We start from the raw sequence: 25,571 nt of genomic DNA, 5'->3' as shown, positions 1-25,571 counted from the left end.
CTTTAGGCTATCAGCTATAAAAATTATACAAGTAAGGACAGTGCAAGCTCTTTTACCTATACTTCACTTTACATTGGGATTTCTTTGCTCTCTTTAAGATTTGAAAAGCATTGTTTAATCAACTGGTGAAAATGAGTCCAAACAAATCTCCAGCAAGTAAATCCTTAAATCGTAAGTTACTGTAATTGGATTTTAAAAGGATGCTTTCTAGAAGGTTGCACCATCATTTTATTTTAAAATTATTAGTGAAACACCTTAACAACCATTATGGTTGCTTTGCTTTTTTTATTTCAAACTAACAATAGTTCACCTAAACATAAGCTGTATGAAATTACTGTGAGTTTAAATTACCCATGATTAATTGGAAAATTTAAATTTGCAAATGCTCCAGCCAAAGCCACTATAGATTTCCCCTTGCCAGGATACATGCTGAAGAAGTGTTTCAGGCGACCCTCAGGTAGAACACACAGTGCTGCAATGCTAAATCAGTGGGTTTACACTGATATACAACTAATTGAATGAACATCACTTCAGTTTTAATGTTACTTTTCTCAGCAGGACCCACTGAGGGGGGAAACGCAAATGATACGGGAGCTCTGAGAAGGGCCAGCAGTGAGCATCAGCTGTAGATGAGATGCCTCAGCAGGAATTTACTGTTTTAAGCTTTATTTTCACAGTACAGTTATTAAACATTTCATTTGCTCATTAGGTACATAATATATGACTGCCAGGTGCAGACTCCTGCTAGCATCTCCCTGCAGAGGGTTCTCCCAAGTAAAATGATTCTTGGTGAGAAATGCTGAGAGAGAGCTCAGCAGGAATGGAGTGAGCAGACTCCTCCCAGTCACATCGGGGGCCAAGGTGCAGCGTGATTGGGATTTCAATATGAATTTCTGCATCCTGGCCTCCTTGTCCTGTTTCCTATCTTACTTTCCACTTCTTCACCCTGAAGAATAAAGTTAATATGGGTTCATTCGAAGAGGCCTGGGTTCTCCTCTCCACTTTGTCTGTGACCCATCCTGTCATGCTTGGTGAATGAAATGGCCTCTCTCAGTCTGGTTTCCACAGGAACCATAATGTTATTCCAACATGTAGTTATTATTAAGTAACTACTCTGGGCTCAGGTTGTCTGGGGGAATACAAAAGTGTCATATAGTCCTATTCACTTCTCACATACAAGGAGCTTCTGAGGCTCTGGAAGAAATAAGAAATACGTACACAGAATACTTTGTGTAATATTTTCAACCTTTTCATGTTCACAAAATATTGAACAAAAAGGTATGATAGCCTCAGGCATTACTCATGAGTGACTGCATTTCAAACATATGTTGGCACCAGCCTTAAAGCATTTAGTCTACTATGTGCATTATGTTTTAAGGGTGTTAAATACATCAAAATGCCACTTGTGGGGACAGACGGTTTGTGGTCTTCTCCTAAACTTCCTATTTCTCCTCAAATACATGGGGGACATGAAATGTGGGCTAATGAGGTGTTTCTGACCTTCTCTCTACCTCGTTCTGCTCCTCCCCATGGAAGGTGTAAAGGGGGGCTACTCTGAGTGATAAGTAACGTGGGTTTCATTGAGCCACCCTTCTGAGAAAGGTGGGTTTAATGTGCTAATGGTCACTACTTGAATTCTTATACCTGCCTGTGCTCTGACAAAGAAGACCCCAGACTCTCTGGCCTTGAACTTTCCTAAGGCTGTGTTTGTGATGCTAACAAGGAAAGGTCTGACTCTGGTGGGCAAACAGGTCTTACCTTCTTCTGTTCTAGCTCACAGTTGGTATGCCCAACAGCACAGTCAGGAAGGGAAGAAGAGGCCTCCCAGCTACTCCTACCCACTTATTCCAGAGTTATTTCAGAGTTATGAGTCTCTAGGACCCTAGATTTCCATTTGCTTATAGCATCTTTTTTTCTTTTGTTTCTTTCAACTGGAATCCAGGGAGAGAATGGGTAAAACTTAGGCAGTTTTTCCCTTTCCTCTGGGCACATAAACTATAACAAAACACTTTCACCTATATTGACTTGAATGTCTGTAAAAACAGACCTTTAAAAACATATTACTCAGGTCTTAGAGATGGGAGAGTCAAAGTTCAAAGAAGATAAGGGGCTTGTTCAAAGCCACTCAGCTGCTAAGTGGAGTTTGACTATTATTGTTAAAGTATATGCTCTTTCTTAGACAAAAAGAAATAAAAATAAAATTCTACAGAGCTGGCTTTGACGGAAAGCAGAGTAAAGTGGACAAGACATTCTTAGTGCTGGAAAGGGAAGCAGAGAGTGAGCATGGAGAACAGGAGGGAAGACAGCAGGGACCGGTGGGATGGAGGTGGGCATGGCAAGGAGGAGGAGGAAGAATGAATGAATAGATCTGTGCTCTCCTTTCTACCTTGATCCCAGGTACATGTTCCCTTCTAAGGGGAGAACCAAGGTAAATACAAAGGTCATAGCACCAAAGAAGCTTGGAAAACAATAGTAAGTGTAATGCATGGTTTTAGAGTTTCTCTTTGGTTGAATAATGCAAAAGGAGAAAATTTTCTTCAAACATCTTTCCTCTTTTTGTACCCCTTCTTCCTTGTGAGGTGCTCCCCACAAAAACAATTTTCTTTCTGTTTTTCCAACCCCATTTGCAACAAGAAGCAACAGGTTTGAGCTCATTATTTAAAGTTACTGCAATTCAGATGCTTTTTTGCTCCTAGGAGAAAAAATCAATTCTATTTCTTATAAAAAATAGGCTGAAAACTCTAGCCAAACTTATTAAGAGGAAAAGAGAATCAACACACATCAACAGAATCAGAAACGAGAATGGAAAAATCACGACAGACTCCACAGAAATACAAAGAATTATTAAAGACTACTATGAAAACCTATATGCTAACAAGCTAGAAAATCTAGAAGAAATGGACAACTTCCTAGAAAAATACAACCTTCCAAGACTGGCCAAGGAAGAAACACAAAACTTAAACAAACCAATTACGAGCAAAGAAATTGAAACAGTAATCAAAAATCTACCCAAGAACAAAGCACCCGGGCCAGATGGATTTACCTCGGAATTTTATCAGATATACAGAGAAGACATAATACCTATTCTCCTTAAAGTTTTCCAAAAAATAGAAGAGGAGGGAATACTCCCAAACTCATTCTATGAAGCCAACATCACCCTAATACCAAAACCACGCAAAGACCCCATCAAAAAAGAAAATTACAGACCAATATCCCTGATGAATGTAGATGCAAAAATACTCAATAAAATATTAGCAAACAACCTAAGACAGTGAGACAATGAATTTGACCGGATCTGTATTGTTGGAACTCAACCAGGAGTTGGGAGGGGTGCAAGTTGTAGCAGTCCAAAATCTTATGACTATAGACTATCTATGGTTAAAAGAACATATGGGATGTGAACAGATCCCAGAAATGGGTTGCTTTAATCTGTCTGATTTCTCTCAGACTGTTCAAGTACAGTTGGACAATATCCATCATATCACAGAAAAATTTTCACAAATGCCTAGGGTGCCTAAATGGTTTTCTTGGCTTCACTGGAGATGGATGGTAATTATAGATTTGCTATGTTTATGTCACTGTATTCCTATTATGTTAATATGTGTGTGCAAATTAGTTAGTAGTTTAAAACCTATACATGCTTAAGGTACTCTACAAGAAGATATGTCAAAGAAATAATCAATCCTCCCATGTTTTCTTCCATATGCTACCTCTATAGCTTTTCTTCTTCCTTCCTAATTACAACCCTTAAATAGAATTTGTGCCTCATATCGAATTTACCGAGTATCATAATTCCTCCAGGTGGTAAAGATACCTCGAGACAAGTGCTGGGCATAGAAGCCACAGGGCATAAATCTGCAAAGAAGTAAAAAGCTAACCTTTTCAAACAATATGGCTTCTCTCTCACTTACCAACTTTACATTTCCCTGTATGGCCCCAGAAGATGACTGGTTAGCCAGAGACGGGTAAGATTCCTCAAGGGAGGAACAACCTAAGACAGGCACAGTCACAGGGGGGCCATCAGGTAAGAAATTGGGGATCAACAGAGGTGAGGCTCAGAACCTCACCCCCCCTGCTTTGAGAGAAATCTTCTGCATCTGTGGATGTTTTGCTGCCCTTGTCTAGCTTGGATTAATACTTAGTCCATAGGCACACACCTGATCATCTACATTTGCCCTCTTACAACACTAAACTATGTTTTCTACCTCTATCTTGCATTTACCTACCACTTCAGCATTTTATTAAAAATAAAAATAATAATAATAATAAAGGGAGAAATGTGGGATCCACATATAAATCAAGTATAAATATCAAATGAATATTCATGTTTGACCTGATTGTTTATAGTTCATAATGTGTGATCAAAACTGAATGTTTCTGTGATGAATGCCCTTGTACTGTTCACCATGTAAGAATTTACTCACTATGTAAGAATTCGTTCACCATGTAAGAACTTGTTCGTTATGCTTCAGAAGATTGGAGACTGACGAGAATTAGAATTAGGCTTGAGATGGATTAATGATTGTACATTGAGCATTGACCCCCCTATACTGAATTTTATTGTTGCTAACAACCATTTGATCAATAAATATGAGAGATGCCCTCTCAAAAAAAAATATTAGCAAACTTAATTCAAAAATATATCAAAAGGGTCATACAGCATGACCAAGTGGGGTTCATCCCAGGGATGCAAGGATGGTACAACATTCGAAAATCCTTCAACATCATCCACCACATCAACAAAAAGGACAAAAACCACATGATCATCTCCATAGATGCTGAAAAAGCATTTGAAAAAATTCAACATCCATTCATGATAAAAACTCTCAGCAAAATGGGTATAGAGGGAAAGTACCTTAACATAATAAAGGCCAGATATGATAAACCCACAGCCAACATTATACTGAACAGCAAGAAGCTGAAAGCTTTTCCTCTGAGATCAGGAACAAGACAGGGATGCCCACTCTCCCCACTGTTATTCAACATAGTACTGGAGGTCCTAGCCAAGGAATCAAGATTGGAAAAGAAGAAGTTAAACTGTCACTATTTACAGATGACATGATATTGTACATAAAAAACCCTACAGACTCCACTCCAAAACTACTAGAACTGATATCGGAATACAGCAAAGTTGCAGGATACAAAATTAACACACAGAAATCTGTGGCTTACCTATACACTAACAATGAACCAATAGAAAGAGAAATCAGGAAAACAACTCCATTCACAATTGCATAAAAAGAATAAAATACCTAGGAATAAACCTAACCAAAGAAGTGAAAGACGTATACCCTGAAAACTACAAGACACTCTTAAGAGAAATGAAAGGGAACACTAACAAATGGAATCTCATCCCATGCTCTTGGCTAGGAAGAATTAATATCATCAAAATGGCCATCCTGCCCAAAGCAATATACAGATTTGATGCAATCCCTATGAAACTACCAGCAACATTCTTCAATGAACTGGAACAAATAATTCAAAAATTCATATGGAAACACCAAACACCCCGAATAGCCAAAGCAATCCTGAGAAAGTAGAATAAAGTAGGGGGGATCCTACTCCCCAACTTCAAGCTCTACTATAAAGCCACAGTAATCAAGACAATTTGATACTGGCACAAGAACAGAGCCACAGACCAATGGGACAGACTAAAGAATCCAGATATTAACCCAGACATATATGGTCAATTAATATTTAATAAAGGAGCCATGGACATACAATGGCGAAATAACAGTCTCTTCAACAGATGGTGCTGGCAAAACTGGACAGCCACATGTAAGAGAATGAAACTGGATCACTATCTAACCTCACACACAAAAGTAAACTCAAAATGGATCAAAGACCTGAATGTAAGTCATGAAACCATAAAACTCTTAGAAAAGAACATAAGCAAAAACCTCTTAGACATAAACATGAGTGACCTCTTCTTGAACATATCTCCCCAGGCAAGGAAAACAACAGCAAAAATGAATAAGTGGGACTATATTAAGCTGAAAAGCTTCTGTACAGCAAAAGACACCATCAATAGAACAAAAAGGAACCCTACAGTATGGGAGAATATATTTGTAAATGACAGATCTGATAAAGGCTTGACGTCCAGAATACATAAAGAGCTCACACGCTTCAACAAACAAAAAACAAATAACCCAATTAAAAAATGGGCAGAGGAACTGAACAGACAGTTCTCCAAAAAAGAAATACAGATGGCCAACAGACACATGAAAAGATGCTCCATATTGCTAATTATCAGAGAAATGCAAATTAAAACCACAATGAGATATCACCTCACACCAGCAAGGATGGCTACCATCCAAAAGACAAACAACAACAAATGTTGGAGAGGTTGTGGAGAAAGGGGAACCCTCCTACACTGCTGGTGGGAATGTAAATTAGTTCAACCATTGTGGAAAGCAGTATGGAGGTTCATCAAAATGCTCAAAATAGACTTACCATTTGACCCAGGAATTCCACTCCTAGGAATTTACCCTAAGAACACAGTACTCCAGTTTGAAAAAGACAGATGCACCCCTATGTTTATCACAGCACTATTTACAATAGCCAAGAAATGGAAGCAACCTAAGTGTCCATCAGTAGATGAATGGATAAAGAAGATGTGGTACATATACACAATGGAACATTATTCAGCCATAAGAAGAAAACAAATCCTACCATTTGCAACAACATGGATGGAGCTAGAGGGTATTATGCTCAGTGAAATAAGCCAAGCGGAGAAAGAGAAATACCAAATGATTTCACTCATCTGTGGAGTAGAAGAACAAAGGAAAAACTGAAGGAACAAAACAGCAGCAGAATCACAGAACCCAAGAATAGACTAACAGGTACCAAAGGGAAAGGGACTGAGGAAGATGGGTGGGTAGGGAGGGATAAGTGGGGGATGAAGAAAGGGGGTTTATGATTAGCATGCATAATGTGGGGGGTGGGAGAAAGGGGAGGGCTGTGCAACACAGAGAAGACAAGTAGTGATTCTACAACATTTTGCTATGCTGATGGACAGTGACTGTAATGGGGTTTGTGGGGGGGATGTGGTATAGGGGAGATCCTAGTAAACATAATATTCTTCATGTAATTGTAGATTAATGATAAAAAAAAGAGTAAGAAATGGGGGATTACTCCCTGATAGGATAAAACTAACTGCAAATCAACGATTAATGCATGCTTAACATATCCTTAATTTTGATCTTTTAAAGGGTGTCAGATGATCAGCTATGGAACTACATTTTTCTGATTATATTTCTTTCTCTTAAAGAAAAAAAAAAGCAGTTCCTGTGTGGTGATCTCCAATAGGTTCTTCACAATGGTATAAAGGTCATATCAAAGTGTGGGCAAAGGGTTTGTTTGTGTTTATACAGAGGATCAAAGCCTAATTTGGCTACACAGAAAACGAATTAAGATACAGTATGAAGAAGAACTTTCAACATCAACATCCTCTGGAAGAGTCATTCCAGAAGATGAACATCAAAAAACTTCAACAAAGATCCTGGTGCTACTGCAGTTGTAGCTGCAGTCATCCCACCGGTTCCTGGACTTGCCATTGGAATGAAGAAGGAGATATCTAAGCTGGCCTGTGCATACAGTAAAACAACAAATTTGACTGGATCTATACTGTCGGAACTCAAACAAGAATTAGGAGAAGTGCAAGTTGCAGTGCTCCAAAATCATGCGACTATAGACTATCTACTGTTAAAAGAACATATGGGATGTGAACAGTTCCCAGAAATGTGTTGTTTTAATTTGTCTGATTTTTCTCAAACAATTCAAATTCAGTTAGACAATATTCATCATATCATTGATAAATTTTCACAAATGCCTAGGGTACCTAACTGGTTTTCTTGGTTTCACTGGAAATGGCTGATAATTGTAGGTCTGCTTTTGTTATGTAGCTGTATTCCTATTATGTTAATGTATGTGCTCAATTTAATTAGTAGTTTAAAACCTATACATGCTTATGTTACTCTACAAGAAGATATGTCAAAGAAATAATCAATCTTCCCATGTTTTCTTCCGTCTGCTACTTCTATAGCTTTTCTTCTTCCTTCCTAATTACAACCTTTTAGTAGAATTCGTGCCTCATATCGAAAATTACCGAGTATCATAATTCTTCCAAGTGATAAAGATACCTCAAGACAAATGCTGGGCATAGAAGCCACAGGGCATAAATCTGCAAAGAAGTAAAAAGCTAACCTTTTCAAACAATATTGCTTCTCTCTCACTTACCAACTTTACATTTCCCTGTATGGCCCCGGAAGATGACTGGTTAGCCAGAGACGGGTAAGATTCCTCAAGGGAGGAACAACTTAAGACAGGGACAGTCGCAGGGGGGCCATCAGGTGAGAAATTGGAGACCAACAGAGGTGAGGCTTAGAACCTCACCCCCCCGTTTCAAGAGAAATCTTCTGCATCCGTGGATGTTTTGTTGCCCTAGTCTAGCTTAGATTAATACTTAGTCTATAGGCACAGACCTGATCATCTACATTTGCCCTCTTACAGCACTAAATTACGTTTTCTACCTTTATCTTGCATCTACCTACCACTTCAACATTTTATTAAAAAATAACAATAAGGGAGAAATGTGGGATTCACATATAAATCAAGTATAAAAATCAAATGAATCATATCTGACTTGATTGTTTATAGTTCATGATACATGATCAAAACTGAAAGTTTCTGTGATATGACTGCCCTTGCACTGTTCACCATGTAAGAACTTATTCACTATGTAAGACCTTGTTCACCATGTAAGAACTTGTTCATTATGCTTCAGAAGATTGGAGACTGTTGAGAATTAGGCTTGGGGTTGATTAATGACTGTGCATTGAGTCCCCTATACAGAATTTTATTGTTGTTAACAACCATTTGATCAATAAATATGAGAGATGCCCTCTCAAAAAAAAATATAGGCTGAAAAACCCCTCTTTTACTATTTTTGCTGATATGGTAGTGATCGAACTTTAGAGAAACCACATTCTGAATCTGTGAAGAAACATATGGCACTGCATGAAGTTTCCATGTTGTTTCATGAAAACATTAGAAATATGCAGGAACAATGCTGAAATCCACACATCCATCTCACACAACTTTTGTAATTATGTACTCTGAAGAATGTCATCATAAACCAAACTCATCTACAGTATTATGCAATAGATGACATTTTTAGTAAATATTTCATATGAGGTATAAATTTAATTTTCATTTTTCAAAAATAAATTTATTATGTAAATATTGGAGATATTTCCCTTTATAAAGACAATTTGATTGCCACAGAGGATTCTGTTTTCACAGTAAAACCTGGATTATTCAGGACCAGATTTCTTAAGATTTTGAAGGAAGTGATTTTAAAAATCTGGTTTCATTCTTTAATGGAAGTCATCAAATCACACACACACACACACACACACACACACACACACACACATATCATGACCATGGGTAGAAATACAACTTTCAGATTACATTCTAGGGATAGTACCCTACCAACTTAATCCAGTCTCTTTCAACTGTTCCAACTTAATCAACGAGGTATGCTCATATATGTTAAAAAACATTTTCAACTGTAAGAGTTGAAATCCCTCACTACTTCCACCCCAAAGCACGTGTGTGCCATTGAAGGGAACAGGTGAGCACTGCCATTTTCTCCATTGAGAATCCACCCTCTTTTCTGTATTTGGTTGACCACCGCGGAAGGGTGGTCTGTACTTGCACATCGCTTACTTATTCATCACGGCTCTCAGCCACCTGGCTTTTGCCCTCACCAATCCATAGAAATGTCAAACAAAAAGGTCACATAAATACTGTCATCATTTCTCAGCCTAATGTGTGTATACCTGTAAAACTCTCTTTGGGATTAGTTAGTATTATGTTACCTTAGTTCTAAGTTTCACAGCAATATTCCTAAATCAGGATGCTTCTTAAAATTGATTTTGTAAGATGATTATAGTTTTTATTATTTCCCTTAAAATTATATGACTAAATCAATGGAACGCTCTAAAGACAATGTCATCTTTATATACTTCAAGTGTTTAGGGGTAAACAGATGTCTGCAATTTCCTTTCAAATACAAACAAAAAAATAAGGTGGATTGATAAATGAATACATGTGTGGCAAAGAAAATACGAAAAAATATTAATGATTGAATCAGATGACAGGTTATATGGGAGTTCACTATAATTTTTCTGACATTTTATATTTTTATAATAAAACATTAGAAGGTAAAACAAACTATGGCAATTTTGAATCAAGGAATGATTGTATTTCAAACTGCCTTTTCCTTGAAATATTTCTCCCTTCTGGACATGCATCTGAAAAATTGTATAATAGGAGGCTGTCATTGTTCTCCTATCTATAGTATTCCTCTCTTCTTTACTCCCTCATAAAATATAGATTCTCCTTAGATTTCAGTTTTAAAATTTCTTTTTTTTTCTTCAAATTCTTTCTCTGGGAGTTGTCAGCTGATTCTGTCTACTGTGGATAAAAGTGCAATATTTCTAGACTCTCTCGCCTGGCCTTAGTGCATCTCCGTATCAAAAGGTGTTTCCAAGCTGTGGAGAGAAGTAGTCCATCTGGTCCATATCAGTAGGTGATTACAAGGGGGATGAGAGCACATCGGGACTCGGAGGGGTCAGGTGGGGTCCCTTTTTGCAGACGGGTCCTGAGAGACACAGGCAAATGAAGTGGATGACCGCTTGTAAGCAATAAATGGCTTTCTCCCACTTTATTTCTCCCTTTGACTGATTTCAGTTTCAAAGGTATTTTGTCCCGGGCTGGGAAATTATTTTCCTCCAAGAATTACACTAATATATGCTAAAACCCTTACCTCTCTGACAATAAGTCTCCAATCTAGTCTTCTGCTGTGAATTCCCTCTTGAATTCTGAATACTTATTCTTACACTTAGGTGCCCCACTGCCCCTCATGCTCAATGCATTTCACTCTTTCCCACCATCTCGCATTCCCTTCAAGGAGTAGTTTCTCAACTTAACTTAGCTCCTGTTTGTAACTGTTTCTAAAGATGCAGTATTTAAACAGCACCCTCTCCTTGGACCTCATCTTCCCCCTCATTCTTCACCTCTAACTATGCAGATAGCTGTGTCTTATGGAAGATAACTCTTTCAGTGTCCTTCTTATCTGTCCTCACTGCCATCAACTGATGTCACACCCTATCTTAATCTTGGTTTACTACTTGATCCTCCCAATTCACTGCTCTATTCTCACTCTGCCCTTTCCAAGTTTATGATCTCATAATTATTCTGGACATCAACCCCTCTGGCAAGACAGCTTTACCTACAGACTCTGAAAGCCTTGTGCTTTCACACCTCCGGGCCTTTCCTTACTCTGTTCCTTCTTCCTGGTGCACGTTTATGATTCTCCAGCAAGCAAGGCAAGAGAATACATATTACAGTCATACAGAACTAGCCTTATACCCTGTCCCTGCTCTTTAGTAACTGTGACCTTGCAGATACTATTTAATTCTTCTATACTCTGGGTTCATTCCATATAAAATGACATGGTCTACATTATAGAGATGGTGTGGGATTTATGAATAAGGCCTGTGCAAAATGGCATTCTTCTCAGTCCTTAGTTTATAGCTAACATGGAATTTGCAACCGGTAAATATTTATTATTATAAAGTGATTTCTATTTTACCCTGAATTATCTTAGAAGTGCAGTTTCCCGAGAACAGTCCATTCCCCAAAGATACTAGTTAATGAGATTTTGTTCTTTACTTGCAGTGAAACTCAGTATCAGTGGAAAATTCTGACTAATCCTCATCATGCTGGGCCAAAAAAGATCTCCTCGAGCCCACATATGGGAAATTATTTATGAGGCAAATATGTTTCTAGACAATGTTTCATAAACTCTTCAATATTCAACATGTTTTGCAGCACAAAATTTCTGAATATTTCATATTTATGAAATGATTGGATGCTAGTTCTGAAAAATAGGCTGTATGCAGTCTTGTACTGGACTTACAAATAAGTCAATATTAACTTTGGTTTTTGACATCTATATATTTATTTTTGTCTTCCAATGAGAAATAAATTCTCCAGTTGGACGTGTTGGACCAGTTCAAGTATGGAAAATGAAATAATAAATAGTTGGGAAGGAAACCAAAAAAGTGTGACAAAATAAAAATGTGGAAATATAAGTAATATACAGACAAAACTGAAATGAGGTCTATTTTTCCCCCTTTTCCTCCTGTGAATGCATGAGCTGGACATAAGCATTGTACTATGGAAAAGCATTAGAACATCTTTGTAAAAAATAATCTATGTAAACATTTACATGTTAAGGAAGATGCCAAAATATAGATGAACTGTTTACTTTTTGTGATGTGGTTATTCACATAATCATTGACTTTTATGTATATGAATTGTAATATAATTGTTCAAAAGAGTAAGCTCTGGTTCCAGAAAGTTCTAGATTCAAGTCCTGGCCCTGCCATTTAAATATAATGGAACACTAAATGACTTATTTTGTCTTCTGTGATTCCAAGGATCCTCATGAGTCAATGGGGAGAAATAATACTTTTTGTGTTTCTGTAAAGATTAAATGAGATAGTAAACTTATGGTTAAGTGCTTGGTGATGGCAGTTATGAAATATGCGAACATCATTTGCATGGTTAGAATCAGTTCTTTTTTTTCTTATCTATAAGGACCCAGCATATATTAGGCTTTATTGTTATATTAGAGAATATTGAAAATTGGTGTCTATTATAATATTAAATGTTCATTTAGGAAGGTAAGTCATCTAAGTGTGAAATACTTAATTAGAATCATACTACATACAAAGTAAATAGATAAAATCTGAGTTTTAACCCAGGAATGGATTAAAGCAGGTCCTGATTATGTAGCCTCAATGGAGTTTGGAGGAGGAGAGAGGAATGGGGCCCGAGAGGCAGGGATGGCCTCTGACTGGCAGAGGGTCAGCTTGGAGGAACTGGCTAACCCAGGAACTCAAGAAAAAGGTAAATATGAGTCCTCTGTGCAGAAAATTCTCAAACATAAAAAGCATCAAGAAATATAGGAAAATCCACTTTTAAACACTTTTCTCAGGGGTGGTTTACAATAATCTATGATTGTTTTTCTCTGATCTGGAGTTTTCCAAAATCATATACTTGAGTCTGGTAGGTGCTTGTGTGGCAACTGTTTCCATTTAGATTAAGAAGCTTTGATTCAGGATAAACAAAACAAACTTTTAGTGTAAAAGAAAAAGACAGAGAGAGAAAGGGAAATAGAGGGATGGATGGAGGGAGGAAGAAAGACTTCAGTTGCTCAAAAATTTACTGGAGAAACAAGTCCTTTCCTTGTAAAAACTCTCCTTTCTCCCACTCCCTCTTGACTACCTGCAAGTCTCTTGAAACATATTTATTTCATAGGATTTTTTATACCAAATTTATTATTTACAGTGATATCTTTCAAGAATTATATAATACAATTTAACTTGTTCACTACCTAAATATTTTAAAAAATTACATCCTATTCCATGTGGTTTATATTACTACTGTTTATGGGTTCACATTCCCTTACTACCACCAGAAAAAGTTTTAAAAATATGTTTTACATATTTAATATGCTTTTCATCCTAGTGTGACACTGGCTGAATCTGAAATTTTCATTGAGTGATGAGTCATTGTTTGGGGAAATGTGTGTACAGTTATTTAGTCTCTGTGGAAGTGCTTCCCACTACACACTGGAACACAGGCTACCACAAACGGGTTACGATGACCCCATAAATTGCAATACATCTCAGTTTCCCACAGGAAGTGGGCAGTGAAGAATGTACGCAAAGGCCCCAGGTGTTCCTACAAAAGGAATAACTTTATTTTGCAGAGTTTCATTTGATCAAGGCACAAGTGTTTAGCTTTCGGCCTTAGATCCCGGAAAGTTATCTCAGTAGAAAGGTCTTTGGAATTGGGTTTGAAAATCAAAACCAAAACAGAGCAAAACAAAAACAGGCTTTGGTGTTTACATTTCTGAGCCTACATGCAGGGTGATGACGAAATGGCAGGTTAAGTGGTCCTTCACTTATTAAAGACAATGAACAATTTGAGACTCTAATGAAAGCTATGAACCCACACACTGGAAAAAATACACACACATGCGTACACACACACACACACAGGTAAATAAAATTTCAAGTGAATTACAACACCCACAAGTTCTTGCAAGCACCCCGGGGAAGAACACACAATCTGTTCTAGAATCTCACTAGTAGCAGGTGTCTCCTTAGAAATGCAGAATCTCAGGCTCACCTCCCCATCCACGGAATTCAAAACTGTATTTTAATAAGATCTGCAGATGATGCCTAGGCATATACAACTGGAGAAGCATTACTTTCCAAAGTCCTGTTCATAGAGAGCTTAAAATTAAAAGCTTATATTTCAAATCACATTTGGAAAGGAATCATACTATACTATTCTTAATAAAACAAAATATATTATTTGTAAATGAGAAGACAAAGGTGTTGGTAATGTACACATGCTCAATGAGAAATAACCTTTTTCCTACTTCCAGTTGCTCATTTCCTGCGCCTCCCTTACTCTTCCTTGCCCCCTGTTCTCTTTGCAGTGGCAGTTTAGTCAGAAGTCAGAGCAGGGGTCTAGGAAATTCTGTAGGCTATAGTCACATTTAATTGGGTCATGGTGAGAAGCAATTCAGGAGATATGGTGCTTATGAGAGACAGGAAGTCAGGCACATAACCACCAAATCTGTGCATCTATTCATAACAACTGGTGGAGACACAGATTAATAAATTGGATGGGATGCTATTAATGTGGTTTGTTCATTTAAAGGGGCTGGTAGGATAGCTTCCTGGCTGTAAGGTATATTTATGATTTGAGAGCAAGACCTGTTCTTTTGGAAGAGGCCATGTTTCTCTCTAGGCTCAGGAAACAATATCCAGACAGGTCTGAGCAGCTGTTCAGCTTTTCTCTGCTCACCACTCTGTTGGCCATGCACGGGACCATTTCACTGACTGCCCTTTCTCTGTTGCATATACTTGTGGTGAAATACAACATTCAGGAGGCTGATCTTGTTTCACCAGCCACTGAATCATTAAAAGTCACTTTTAAGCTTCCTTCCACGTGATCCCACTGCTTCTTAACATAAGGCACTGGAAACTTGACTAGCCCAATTTAAAAGGCAATGTAGTCTCTAAATTATATCAAATCGGAAGCTCCTGGATTCAGTGGTAACATTTTTAACCAGCATAATTCATGTTTGCATGCTTTGACTTCATTAAGAAAATGAAACGAGCCCTTTTCAGACTAGACTTTATTTTGCCTGGGGATGGCTGTGGAAAACTGAAGCACTAAGGGGTTAAATGACTTATTCAAGGCTGACCCAGCCAATGAGGAGAGGAGCTGGTCCCTGGAGGCATTTTATTCTTTCCCTTTTTCAGTCACACTTGCTCCTGCTGGAGAAGAGACCTGGAGCAGGTGGAACTCTCCTCAAAGGGCACCACTCTCTTGCCTTTAGCCCTGCCCTGTGTTGGGCATCAGCTCAGACTTGTGAGCGCAAAGCAGCTTGCGTCTATTGATTAACTGAGGCACCACTCCACAGAGTGACCAAAAGGGAAACAAACAACTAAAATTTTAAATGCAACACCAACCAGAATGAAAGGTTAAACTAGCACTCTTGGCCTTTAAAAGGTATACTAGATTAACACCTTATTGCAGTTTGAAATAAGTCATTACTCTTGAAAACCATGGCTCAGGTGACCACAGAAGTAGAAGGATACAAACAACTTGGGAAGAGAATGGGAAATGTGAAGAAAAATATTTAAGAAGGGCTATTTGGAGTAGATAGGAAAAAAACAGTGATGGCAAGTACCGTTATCCCTAAAGCTTCTATGTGCAGTGATGTCCTAATATGTTTCTTATGTTTCTCCTTTTGAAATTAATTGGGTTTACTTATCACTGATTTTCCTCAAAAAAAAAAAACAAAACTTCTGTGAGTCCTTCTTACCACAAAAGATAAAGGCATTCCCTTTTGAGAGCCTTGACATTTTGGCAAATGAAGAGATTTTGGCAATAAGAGCATCAATCCACCTACACGCCTCCGATGAAAGTCAACCCTGAAACCCCACAAGATGTTTAACAGGCACTTGAGTTCTTTGGTAAGTCCTTGCCAATAAAAGTTAAAAACATTTAGAAGAAATAGGAGTTCTGAATGGTTTTCATACCTTTTTTTTTTTAAAGATAGATTACAGGTCATCTCTTTAGAAATAGTTTGCTGATGGTTAAATTCACACTTTTTTTTTTTAGTATCACAGATTTTCTGTTTGTTGTCAGTGGGTGAGATTTTGCATGACACATTTCCAGTCGTCCATCAACACAGGTTTATGTGAACGCTTTTTAGTTGTTTTGAAATGACCCCTTGCTCCCAAAGAAAGAAACTGGAACCTGACACTAACTGGTGAATTATAAAGAACAGTTGTCAACTGTTTTAGAATACTTAAGATGCACAGTATGCAGCCCAGAATCTTTATTCAAACGAAAACCTTTCTCATACTCATTCTTTTTCACAAAACAAGACAAAATGCAGAGGAAACGTCTACCTTTATTTCTGCAGTAATTAAGATTGCTAAGACTTCATAGGTTTCACTTCTCTTTAAAGAGGAAAGGCTATTTCATGTCACAGGGGAGAAGCTGGATTCAGGTGAGGAGAATCAATTTCATAACAGAGAGATTTGTTCTCAGGACTCTTTATTTCCACTGAGCCATATTTCCTCTTTTTGTGAGTAAAACAGATGTGATTCTTCTCCATGGGACTGTGGATGTCACTGCCTATCTGTTTCTCTTCAAGAAATTAAGTTAGTGAATAGGAGTGCCAGGTGTGGTGGCTTCATGCTCGGTTTTTGGGCTCTACACACTTCATCAGCTTTAGCATGTTATTTATAGTTCAGATTATACAAAATTTAAGTTCTTAATTTTTAATATCAAATGGTCATGAATTTGGAAATCGTTTCACTTTAGCTAGGTTTATCACCAGTATCTAACCCTTTCGCCAACTCTCAAGCTGCTTTGCTTCACCTACAGTCATCATTACACTTGAAACTGAAGACCTGAATTCAATTTCTGGCTCTTGCCTTTATTATTCTATTCTGACCAACTCAACAAGTATTTCTTGTGTGTCTATTATGTAAAAGCATTTATATACAAGTCCAGGAATAATAACACATGATCTTAGAAAAGTTAAACATTATTAACTTCTCTGAAGATCTGGCTCTGCACCAATAGTAGTGATTAGAGTTATTTTGCAGGTAGGCCTGACTTGACTTGGAAATATCCTTTATAAACTATAGAAGGTGACAAAATGCAAGCATTAACCTTATTAAAGACACTTTGATCCTCAAAATATTTCATAAATAAAACCTATAAGGAAGTAGTTAACCATGTGACCTATCAGGATTTTAGGAAATGTGAAAAGAATATTTGCTACATTGAAAACAACCTATTGCTGGCCTTTTCCTCTTTACTCCCTTGTCACTCACGGGGTCGCCTATTCCCCAGTGTAATTTGCAGACATTATTAAGTTATATATTTCAAATTATGTAGTCTACTAGGTAATAAAATTCTGAAAATTTATTTTTTTAAATTTTCTCTTATGATTTCTAGATGGCAACTCAATTCTTTAACCTTAGAGTTTAATGTATTAAGTTGATAATTAACCTCAATTTTATATATGATCTAGCAATTCCTGCTACAGTATTTCCTTTCATTTTTTAAAAGCTCGGCAAAAGTTTGATCAGAAGGACTCAAATTTTGACTCAACTGTGGTCATCTACTCCCTTCTCCCAACATCTTTCACCAATCCTAAAAAATACCAGCTGTTCATTTTCACTCTCATTGACCATCACATTCTCTAACGCACAAGCAGAGTGATATTGTCATGTGCCTTAACTTCTATCTTCATTTTACACTTCCTTCTGCTCATCTTTATTTTCATTTTTGGACTCCAAGGCCCTGGCCATTCATGGTGCATGGTGCAGAAAGCAAGAGATGTCAGCCCCCCGCTCTTTACCTTCATATAGTACTGGCAGGTTGGACCGGAGAGGTTAAGACAGACTGGAGCTATTCTGGAGTTCCTGGCTAGTCACTAGTCTTGCTGTAACTTCTTTACTCCACCTAGTCTACAATGGAGGGCATAAAACATTTACTCAAATACTAAGCTAAGTAACTGAACCTATCTGCTATAAAACAGTTCTTTTTAGGGGATATTTAATAGCTCGGATCATCCTAGAAGCCCTCTTAGAGGGAAAAAAAAGTCAACTATTTATACCACAAAAAGGTAAATAAAACCCTTTGTTTCTCTTCAATGTTGTATTTCCCTGAATCCTTTAAACTTAGCCATTAGCTCAACTGTTGACCTTGGGCAAACTGTGTAACCATTTTAGGCCTCAGCTTTGTCATTTATAAATGAGGCACCAATCACACAGCTGCCTCATAAACTCTCCCCTAAGTATCACTTCGCTCTCTTTGAGGCAATTAACAGAGCTCTTTCCTATTTAAATACTGGAACACAATACTGGAGGAAGTGGTGCTTTATTAAATAAATACATTGTAGGTTCAGAGTCACAAATACTGGTGATATAAAAGGCAAGTTTGACTTAATTATGTTTTCCAATGGATAACTGGTAACTTTGATAACTAGATCAAATCAAATCAAATTTCATCTATTAAAAATTATATTTATATCTATCTACCTCTGTATATGTCTGTTAGGAATGAGAACAGGTCAATTTCAAGGAGCGACTTCCAGAACAAACAAAAAACAGAGATGAGCTTCAGGAGATGAAATTTAACAGGAGGTAGTATAATTTTCTACTCTAGAATTGATTGGTGCTGTTAGCTTCAGTAACATTGTTAGCTTCAGTAACATAAAATCAACACATCTTTCCTACTTAGCTGTGCCAGTGATTTATTTGATCTGACCGGCCTGAAAGTCACCCTCTTGTTTCACTTGCTAAAGGATGTCTGAGCTCCCATGACCTCAGCCTGTGACTGATTTCAGGAGAATGGGACACTCACGTGGTATCCTTGATGAACACCACCCATGGTGGCCTACAAGTGGCTCAGGGAAAGCAATTGTATTAATATACTGTAGTAGTTTATTGGCAGTTTCTTGTGATAGCATTTTTACTGAAATGAGTCCTGCCAAAAAGATCAGGTTATAGAGGGAACACATGATTTCCCAACCAGTCATAAATATAAATCAAATGCCTTTTCTGTCCACTGTCAGCCACCTCCACCCACTCCTTGTCCTCAGTCCTCAGACAAATTGTAGTGCATGCCACAATTTGCAGAGGAAAAATCAAACTCAATTTCGCAGTACAATGAAGTGAGTTTTGGTCTTGTCATGTCCGCTGACATATTGATCCCTAGAATACTGAAAAGATCAGAATGTTTCAGGTTTTTGCTTTTATAAATAAAAATGTGTAGAAATGCAATGTATAAATGGAGGACAATATAGCACATGTGTCCCTTTACAGAGATGCAAGAACTCCAGGAGGCTAATGTTGTAAAACAATGCTACGATATAAAAGGCACTATTTAAGAGGTTACATTTTCTTTTCCTTTAGAAGTATGGCCCCAGAAGACAAATGGTCTCCTAATCCAGGTTCATTTAAAGTGCAGCTGATCATTTCACAGCTAAAAGGAAGCTTCACTAGTGAAGAAAAAAAAATACCCTATCTTGGCCCTTTGTAGAATTTATGTCAAATCTATAATGCTATAAGCCCAACACTCCATCAAACATTTTCTATTTAACCTGAAAGGGGACTAAGCCAAATCACTTATATGTCCACATCTGTGATTTGCTTAAAGTGCAGTGATTACAGCCTCCCTGAAATGTGTAAAGACTTCACAGTTACTCACGTCTATAGATGAAGCATTGAGAAACGGAACCACTTTATCACGAGGTGATGATGAAATTGTAAGAAATACCATAAAATACATTAGTCTATTAGGCTGAATTCAGCCTAACACAGCAGGTGGAAGGAAAAAGAATGGAGGAATGGATCTGTGTTTTCAGGTAGGCAGAATTTTAGTCGTTATGACAACAGGATGACTTTCTAATTAGCAGTTACTATAGAAATACTGCAACATTCTCTGCAACTCCATGGAGATGGTTACTGCATAATATGCGATGTGTTATATCTCATGTAAAACGGCTGGAAACAGCTCTGCAGGACTTACTGGAAGGCAAATCGAGGCATAGATCCACACCATTGCCCATGAAAAAACACACACAGGAATTCAAGTGGGGGACGAGCATCTTCATTGATCCTAATGTCAACGACTTCAAAGCAGAAGCAGCTCCTCATTTGGCATGTTCTTTAAAAATTATAGCAGCGCCTCACATTATCATATTCTAAAGCAATTTGCTTGTGGTAAGTAAAGATAAATTCATTAGCAATTATGCAGTCCTTCATTGTGGAATCCAGAGTAAAATTATTTGAGGTGTTTTATTTTTTTAAGCCGACAAGAGAATGACTTTACTTCATCAATCAGTTTGACTGAAGTAATGATTTTCTTAGAATTAGATTTTGTTGAAAGCCTGAGTATTTCATCTTTTAGGCTAAGAAGCATGTAGTTAATGTCACAGCTAATACATTTGTCAGTCTGCTAATTTTCTTTTTCTATTAGAATAAGTAAACATCAGCCCTTTCTTAAAAGCTACTATTTACCATGTGTCAGGAGCAGTGCAGGGAGAACTTATTTGAAAATCATGAGGTAAGACGTTATGAAATGAACAGGAATCACAGGAACACAGGAAGGGGAAGAATGAAAGGAAAAAGCATGTAATAATTCCAAAGTGCTGCAGGGTATGCCTCAAGGTGAGGGGGAGAGGTGAAGAGCGGGGGGACACTTAAAGGGGAAAAATGAAAGAAGAGATGGTTGTAAGAAACAGTTCAAATAAAAACAAGAACAACAGCAAAACAAAAGAGGGCTCGTAAACATACAATGGAAGTGAAAGAAAATGAGATCTTGACACATGACGTGGGATTGGAGAAATGGTTCTTCAGATGGCTTATTATTTGAAAGGATAGTGGTACAGACAAGATTGGACTCTATGTCCCATCTTTTAAAGACATAATACACTCATGTATGCTACATTATGTCAGACTTTGTTTAAGGCAGCTTTATTGTTAACTAGAAGAAAATAGTAACTAGTAAATAACAAAGCCAGTGCTTAGTTTTGCTTCTCCTCAGATGTTTCTAAAACTAGGGTTCTTTGGGGTCATTTTTTGTTATCACAGATGTCTGGAGCAGAGGTTGATTGGCAAACCTTGTGTTCCAAACCAAATGTTATTGCCACAGTAAAATTTTTGTTTAAAATGGACTTCAGAATATCATTTTCAGTTTTTCTCTGTATCATAAGTTATTTAAAAAATCCTTCTAAGTAGAGAGACTAGTTCTTAAGTATAAAGTACTGTACTATAGCACTTTAGTGTTTTGATATGTAAAATTGGTGTTCTTCAGTATAAAATAGCTACATTTCTTACGTTTCCTTATTAAAATGTGAGTGAAGAAGGCTTGTGAGGAGGTGGTATTCTTCAACTCAGAATTAATTCAGATGTTTCCCATTTTTAAAATCAGTCTGGAATGACTTACTTTAACAGGTTTCTTAAAATTTACCTTTGTCTTCGTTATTAAATTACATATAAACTAAGAGGCACATATGAGTTCCTAAAATTCCACAACTCATGATTCCCATGGTCACAAAGAGTGGGAAAAGATGTGTCATTCACTAGCTGTGTGGACTTAAAGCTGCTACTTAAACTCTCTGGGTCCCAATTCCCGTATCCATAGGGTCAAGAAAGCAGCTACCTCACAAGGTTGGTTTGAGGATCGAATGTGATGTTGCAAGTCTTCAGAAGCCTGTCAGTCATACAGCACTTGTTCATAAAGGTTAGTTATTGTAAATTAAACTGCCATCTGTCCTGAATACCAGCCTCCTCCAGGATCTTTTCTCTTGATGGTATTGCAGTGGGAAACAGAGGGCAGCCAGCAATCACCAGGCAGTATGCTCTTGATAGGAGAATTTCATTAAATGAATTTTCTTGTATACCCATTAGCAAGGACCTCATAGGTTTGGGGCAGTGTATAATAGCAGACCCTCGTGTGCGTGCGTGCGTGCGTGCGTGCGTGTGTGTGTGTGTGTAATATGTATATATGGGGGACAGAGAGAGGGGCTGGGACAATACAGACCTGCTTCTTTCGTGTTAGAAGAGTGATCTTCTGTGAAACGAAGTCATGACCTGCCTAGCCCTTGTGTCAGAGGAGACCCCCTCCTGCCAAGATCTGGTGCAGTGGACATCCAGGGATGGAATCTGCATCCCTCCTGTGCTCCACCCCACCTCCCAGGGCCTGGTGGCTGAGCATCCATACTACACACCATCGGGGTGGTGAGAAGACCAAAGATGATGTGCACAGAAAGCGATTAATATGATTCCAGGAACAATGCATTCTTAATATCAAAATAAAGATAATATTCATAATTCCAGTCTTATTTTTCCTGGTTTTTGCAGTCATCATGGGGCTTATGTAATAATGCAGTGACTAAAATCACTCTGGGTATGGATTTGAGTAACAGAAACTTACTCAAATGAATTAGCACAATGGCAGACTGGCCAGTCCAGCTGCCTGTGTTTGTTAAGAGGGGCTCCACTATTTACTTGGAACCACTGTACTTTACTATCTTATTCCTGATGTACTGGGTTGTTATGAGTTGATCTAATATTCCAAATGATTTTAAGCACTACATAGTTTTTTTCTTTATGTATCTACTTATCTATCTATTGACCTATTTTTCACTCTATGTCCTCCACCTCCACCCCAAGCCCTCCCCTGCTCTCTTCTCTCCTCTTCCTCTCTATGCACCCTTCTCATCTTTAATCCTGAACAGAAACAATGAGAAGTTCCGGTGCAGCCCTACTGGACACCAGCTGAGTAATAAAGTGAGCACTGCATTGGAAATTAAGGACTCCGGTTCTCATCTCTGCCATTTGATTTTGTTAGAAGGGCATCATACGGATGCCACTTCCTATCTATCTAAGTTTTGGCCTCTTTATTTTTACAATTAGGAAGTTGGACTTTGCACTGGGTATGACACTCCTTTCTGGCTCTGGAACTCTGAAAAAAGAACCCCTAGAAAATGACTACTGAAGAACACAAAGTAGAATTATGAGGCTACATATATTTCTCTAAAAAGTGGTATTGCAGACTTTTATACTTTTAACTCTAGTCTTGGAGTCTAGCCTTAAATGCTAGGGTGCATGTGGTGGACTAAAGAACCAGGAGCTTCTCCAGCATTCTCTAGTGGGCATACCTACTGCACATGTTAATGGCACCTAACCAGTATTCAGGGTTAATGACCAGTTTTCCAGAGGAGTAAAAGGCCCCTACAACCAACCATTTGCTTGTAAGGCAAATTCTTGAGAGCTGCACTGCAAACATCAGAAACAGACATGAGCATGCCAGGCACAAGTCAATGTTGAAAAGAAAGACTGCATCCAGCCTTCTCAGAAACCCTCGTGACACTTAAATAGAGGCACCGATAATAACAACTACTGTGTGTGTGAACACACAGGCACCTTACCTGGCTGGGATAAAAGTGGTGTGTAAGGGACTTTCGGTTCTATTGCACTCATTGGTGGAGGTAGCAAGGGGTTAGCAAAGCTGCGCAGTGGATGAGTTGGTCGAACACAGGCCGTAGGGATGGTTCTGCTTGGCGCCTCCTCACCGCTGGGATGATCAGGCTGCGCTGGGGGCAACATGGGTGGCTGCTGGGTGGTAGGTGCATCATTCACTGCTACAGTGGAGACAAGAAAAGCCATTTATTATTCCAGGACTAAACTTGTTTTCCCTAAGTCAGCTGAAGGGTCCCTGGATCAGTCCAGACATACATATCAGGATCTGGACAATGTCTTCCTCAAGTTAGGAACATCCTCATTCTTCTTCCTTTCCAAACTTACGGGGTATGATAGCACTGCCCCTTTAAACAGTAGAAATAGAGTCAGCAGGACAAGGATTTTCGGGAAGAGTAGCCAAATATATACAGCACTGACTATATTGGCTGAACTAGCCGAGCCCTGTAATCATAAGTGATGAAGCGAGAAAAAAGAGTTATTCTCCCTTCATAAGTAGCATTGTCAGTGAAATTCAATGTACCAAACCCAGCTACAGCTGCATTATTATCTAACAGCCAATATGCCAATTTTTCTGTGATTTAAACATGCCATGTCAACTGTCAAACAAATCAGAGTTACCAGGTTTTCAAGGCTTTGCTAATAAAATGATACAAATAATACCCACTATCATTATCTTCCATAACAAACTGGGAGCACATTCAGCTCAAAAGTTATATGAGATAACTTTGCTGGAACAACTTGCCTGAATAGAGAATTACAGTTTTTCCTCTTTGATGGCAAACTGTGTAATTTTCAGTCAGATTACTACAGTTAAGAGGTTGCACATAGTCATTTGTGACAACCTTTGTGTATTTGGAGGGCTTTGTGTATGGAAACACACCTTTTCTCCAGAGAACACAGTTGAGTCGGACTAAAATATTGGCCAAGCAGTTTCTCATTCGAAGGAGACTCACTGTGACTTGACTTTATTCATTCATATTCAAAGTCAACAGGTCCAGGTTAAACTGTAAATGAGGAGCTGCATAGTGGGTAGAAGTGTTGATGAAATAAGAGTCTTTCTGATGATTCATTTATTGATTAAGGAAGTTCTATGGGATAGGTTGAAAAAAAACCATAGTGATAGAAGATTAACATCTCACTTTTGAAAGAGAATTTTTAACCAGGAAACATTTCTAGGTAATTAGTTTGTGAGATAATTTTGAGATAGCTCTCTGGGAGGCCCAGTGAGGTCAGCAAAGGTCAGAGGAGATAGAAAGAAAATCAGATAATGCTGAAGGGAGGAGATATTAAAGATACCAAAGATGAAGACATAATATTAAAGATATGCAAAAGTGGAGTGTACTTTCAGAGGGTATTTGATATTAAAACTCATTTTTGTATATTCAGAAAGGGTTAGAGGTCCTCTAGGTCACTAAGCCTTCAGGCTCACCCCATCCAAAGATGGAGGCAGGGGAGATAATGGGTTGGCTGAGGACAGGAAGTAGCCACAGAGCAACCAGAGTAGAAAACGGGCAAAGACTTGAAAAAAAGTTTTTTCAAATAAGGAAAATGTAATCAAGATAAACTGGATAGAACTCTGGGTGCAGGAGAAGTTTGACCAGAAGTGCCTTATCTCTAGGCTAGGAAGGGCTATCACAGACGGAGGGGAGGGGCACATGCATGCAAAAATCTCAAGGTTAAAATGTGGGGCTGCAAGGAAAACATTAAGGTAAATCCTTGGGGATGCAGGTTCTGAGATAAGGGCAAAAGGGATGGGGGATTCAGGCGGGTGTTTATAAGGAGCTGAATTGCTTGGAAGAGTGTAAAGGGGAGACGAACACGGCCACACTTGTGTTCAGTCAAGACTGTATAATTAGTTGAGAGTATAGTTTTAGAATCAAAGAAAATTATGGAGAT

At 38.2% G+C, this 25,571-nt stretch overlaps 1 protein-coding gene and 1 long non-coding RNA gene across 2 annotated transcripts in view; one reads left to right on the top strand and one right to left on the bottom strand.

The window, feature by feature from the left end:
- DCC (DCC netrin 1 receptor) overlaps positions 1-25,571 on the bottom strand; it is a 1,116,938-nt gene that overhangs the window by 12,993 nt on the left and 1,078,374 nt on the right. Inside the window, exon 27 of the mRNA XM_037016530.2 lies at positions 23,624-23,836. Within this exon, the coding sequence (XP_036872425.2) occupies positions 23,624-23,836 (213 nt within the window). The remainder of the gene's footprint in view (positions 1-23,623; positions 23,837-25,571) is intronic.
- On the top strand, positions 20,192-22,482 carry LOC140843552 (uncharacterized). The gene is made up of 3 exons (XR_012121400.1): positions 20,192-20,411; positions 21,835-21,933; positions 22,252-22,482. It is a non-coding gene; the product is annotated as an uncharacterized lncRNA (long non-coding RNA).

This window comes from Manis javanica, chromosome 9, assembly GCF_040802235.1.
Source record: "Manis javanica isolate MJ-LG chromosome 9, MJ_LKY, whole genome shotgun sequence".
Taxonomy (NCBI): domain Eukaryota; kingdom Metazoa; phylum Chordata; class Mammalia; order Pholidota; family Manidae; genus Manis; species Manis javanica.
Note: the sequence above shows the minus strand (reverse complement) of the source record. Positions and strands in the feature narration are given on the sequence as shown.